Consider the following 3,548-nt stretch of genomic DNA (forward strand, 5'->3'; position numbering starts at 1 on the left):
AAGTGGTGGAGGCTGGTACAATTGCAACATTTAAGAGGCATTTGGATGGGCAAATGAATAGGAAGGGTTTGGAGGGATATGGACCAGGTGCTGGCAGGTGGGACTAGATTGGGTTGGGATATCTGGTCGGCATGGACGGGTTGGACCGAAGGGTCTGTTTCCATGCTGTACATCTCTATGACTATAATGTTTTTCAATCATGCGCAGAGTACAAAAGCAGATTAGTTTTTCCTTATTCGTTCATGGGATTTGAGCATCACTGTCAAAGACAGCATTTTATTATCCATCCATAATGGTCCTTGAGAGGTGGTAGTGAGCTGCTTTTTTGAATCGCTGCAGTCTGTGGTTTAGATACTCCCACAGTTCCACTTGGAGGGAGCTAGAATCATAACTCTAACTCCCAATTACCTGTGGAGTTCAGCTCTTTACTTCATGCTTGGTTGAAGGCTGTTATGAGATCAGGAGCTGAGTTGCCTTGACAGAACACAAAATGAGTGTCAGTGTGCAGCTTATTCCTTTGTAAATGCTGCTTGATAGCACAGTTAACAACCCCAGCCATTACCACTGATACTGGAGAATTGACTGATACCATAGTAATTCACCAGTTTGGAATTGTCCTGCTTTCAGTGAACAGGATCTATCTGAGCAATTTTCTGCACTGTCAGGCAGATGCCAATGTTGTTACTATACTGTTACAGCCTGGCTAGGGCCACAGTTAGTTCTGGTGTACAAGTGTTCGGTATTATTGTCAGAATGTTGTCAGGGCCTGGAATATTTTTGGAGCCTCCACCTCCTGTTAGTTGTTTAGTTGACCAGCACCATTCATGACTGACTGTGGCAGATCAGCAGAGCTTAGATTTGATTTGCTTGTTGTCAAATTGCTTTGCCCCATCTATTGTATGATATCTCAGCTGTTTGAAATGAAAGTAGTTTGTCGTTATATCTACACTAGGTTAATCCGTCATTTGTAGGCATGCTTGATATTGCTACTGGGATACCCTCCTGCACCTTTCATTGAACCAGCATTGATCTCCTGGCTTGATGGTGATGCTAGACTGGGGAATGTGCTGGGCCATAAGATTTTCTGTGTTGTTTAACACAATTCTGCTGCTAGTGATGACTGAAAGCAGATAAACTTTTTAATAGTTTGATACAACTGTGTGGTTTGCCAGACCATTTTGTTTGGTAATTTAGAGTCAGCCACATTGCTGTGGGTCTGGAGTGACGTGTAGACAAGGTGAGGATGGCAGATTTTCCTTCCCTAAAGGACATTCATGAACCAGGTAGGTTTATACAACAAACAACCATGGTTTCATAATCACCATGCAGCGAGCATTTTAAATTCAAAATGTAATAATTAAATTTAAATTTCATCATCTGCCATGCTGGGATTTGAACTCATGGCCAGCATATGTGCCTGGGATATTACTGGTCCAGTGAAGAAACAAAATCTCATTGAAAGAGTTTGTCTGACATGCGACTTATTATTTGTTTGCCGGTAGGCAGAAGATAGAACTGAAATATCTGATGCATAATATAATTGGCATTGGAAACCTTGTGGTGGTGGGGGTGGTGAGGGTGGGTGTCCTCATTATGATGGCTGCATGGAACATGACCTTAACCGACATTTTGCTGGAACATGTCATCTTGTATTTGCTATCCTACAAGACATGATTTATATTTTTGAGCCATTTCTCTTTGTCTATTCATTTACTCCTGGTTTCTTTCCTTCAGGTTGCTTTATCTCATTGAGAGTTGACAGAGATTCTTCTAGGATTTCTGCCAATGCCACTTTACAATTAGTTGTATAAAAACAGTTTGTGATGATTATCTCTCTGAATTTGTTCTCCTTCCACTCCATTGGCCTGCACTTAATTACTTGTTGTGTCTTTGAGTTCAAGCTGCATATTGAGGTTCCTAAACACTATACCAAATGCTGCTGCATTTTCTGAACTATTATAGTTTGTTCTCTCTCTTCTCTGCTTAGGAGCCCTGGCCTGTTGTGTATTTTATTTTCCAATCAAGGGAAATGACAAATGTTGTGTTCAGTGTGGGGTATGCCCTAGAGCTGCTTAGCCTGATATTCTTTAGTTTTCTTAAAGTGCTTTGAAGAATTGCCCAGCCTCCAGTTATCACTTCTGGAGAGGTTAACTGAAAATGAGATCTAGCAAGCAGTGAACTGGAGAACTACAATTCCATGGCAGTGTTTGTTAAGAAAGAAATATGTTGCACTAGCATGATCTGATTTATAACTTAGCTATAAAACAAATATAATGCACACCAGGGTTTGATCTCTTGTTTGTCAGCCTCTGCAGCCATGCCTCAACTCCAAGGAGTCTATATTGGTGTTTCAGCAGCACTGCAGGATAGCTGAGGAGTACCACAAAGTGCAGAAAGAAATCGCATTGCTACGAGAGCGAAAGTAAGTGAAATTCCTCAATTACATGTTGACAATTAGTATAGCATTATACATTTGTGTATAACATTGAGCACAGTTTCTGATTCAATCTGAGGAACTAATAAACATCGCTTTACTTCACTGACTAATTGTGTGTTTGATTTAGACAAACCTAAATGGAATTGCTAAAAAATTACTTGAAAACTTATATTAAGTAACAGAGTGATTTACAAGATGCCTAATAGCTCAATGAGTAGTTGTGTTATATGTGTGGTATACTGAAGCATGCAGAACACAAACGTCTGTGCTTTAATCCCTAATCTGTGCAGGTAGATGGGCTGCCAAGGGGTAGTGAGTTCACCATGCCTTGGCTAAAGGAAGAAATTGGCCAAACTTCCTGCCCTTGACTGCTTTCTATTGGCATTTTCTGCACAGTCTAGATGGAGTTTTCCATTTTTAAGTTAGAGTATAGAGTGAGCATGTTGGAATACATCATACCTGCCAGAGCCTGGATCACGTTATCTCATCCGATCACGTGCTTTTCAGCTTATGATCTATGAAGCGAGATGTTGCGTGAGTTACCCAGCAAATCATGTGGCAGGTGAACCAGAAGCCTAGTGGGAACCTCCAGGCTCAAAAGATCTGGCATCATATGTAAAGTCCAGCTGGACTCCACGTTAGGTGCTGCAAGCCAACACCTTGGCAGGGGTGCTCGCTTCCAGTCATGAGGCCTCCAATGGCTCCCAGTTTTACAGAATGTGCCTTGCAAACATTGCTAGATGGGGTGACTGAAAGATGTTTTTGTTTATCTGTGCCTGTATGTCTGTGTATGTACGGGTTTATAAAGGAGGTTACAATTTCAATGAGTGGAATTGATAGTTTATAGTTTTCTTTACCTGTAGCGGGAACTTATTTCTTTGTGATTAGAAGTAGATTGTAGAACATAGAACATAGAACACTACAGCACAGAACAGGCCCTTCGGCCCACGATGTTGTGCCGAACATTTGTCCTAGTTTAAGCACCCATCCATGTACCTATCCAATTGCCGCTTAAAGGTCACCAAAGATTCTGACTCTACCACTCCCACAGGCAGCGCATTCCATGCCCCCATCACTCTCTGGGTAAAGAACCCACCCCTGACATCTCCCC

At 41.7% G+C, this 3,548-nt stretch overlaps 1 protein-coding gene across 5 annotated transcripts in view; it reads left to right on the forward strand.

The window, feature by feature from the left end:
• map3k7cl (map3k7 C-terminal like) overlaps positions 1-3,548 on the forward strand; it is a 69,121-nt gene that overhangs the window by 39,926 nt on the left and 25,647 nt on the right. For all 5 annotated transcript variants that reach the window (XM_043700689.1, XM_043700690.1, XM_043700691.1 and 2 more), the window contains one exon: positions 2,307-2,422. In XM_043700689.1, the coding sequence (XP_043556624.1) occupies positions 2,307-2,422 (116 nt within the window). The remainder of the gene's footprint in view (positions 1-2,306; positions 2,423-3,548) is intronic.

Source organism: Chiloscyllium plagiosum, chromosome 12 (genome assembly GCF_004010195.1).
Source record: "Chiloscyllium plagiosum isolate BGI_BamShark_2017 chromosome 12, ASM401019v2, whole genome shotgun sequence".
Lineage (NCBI taxonomy): Eukaryota > Metazoa > Chordata > Chondrichthyes > Orectolobiformes > Hemiscylliidae > Chiloscyllium > Chiloscyllium plagiosum.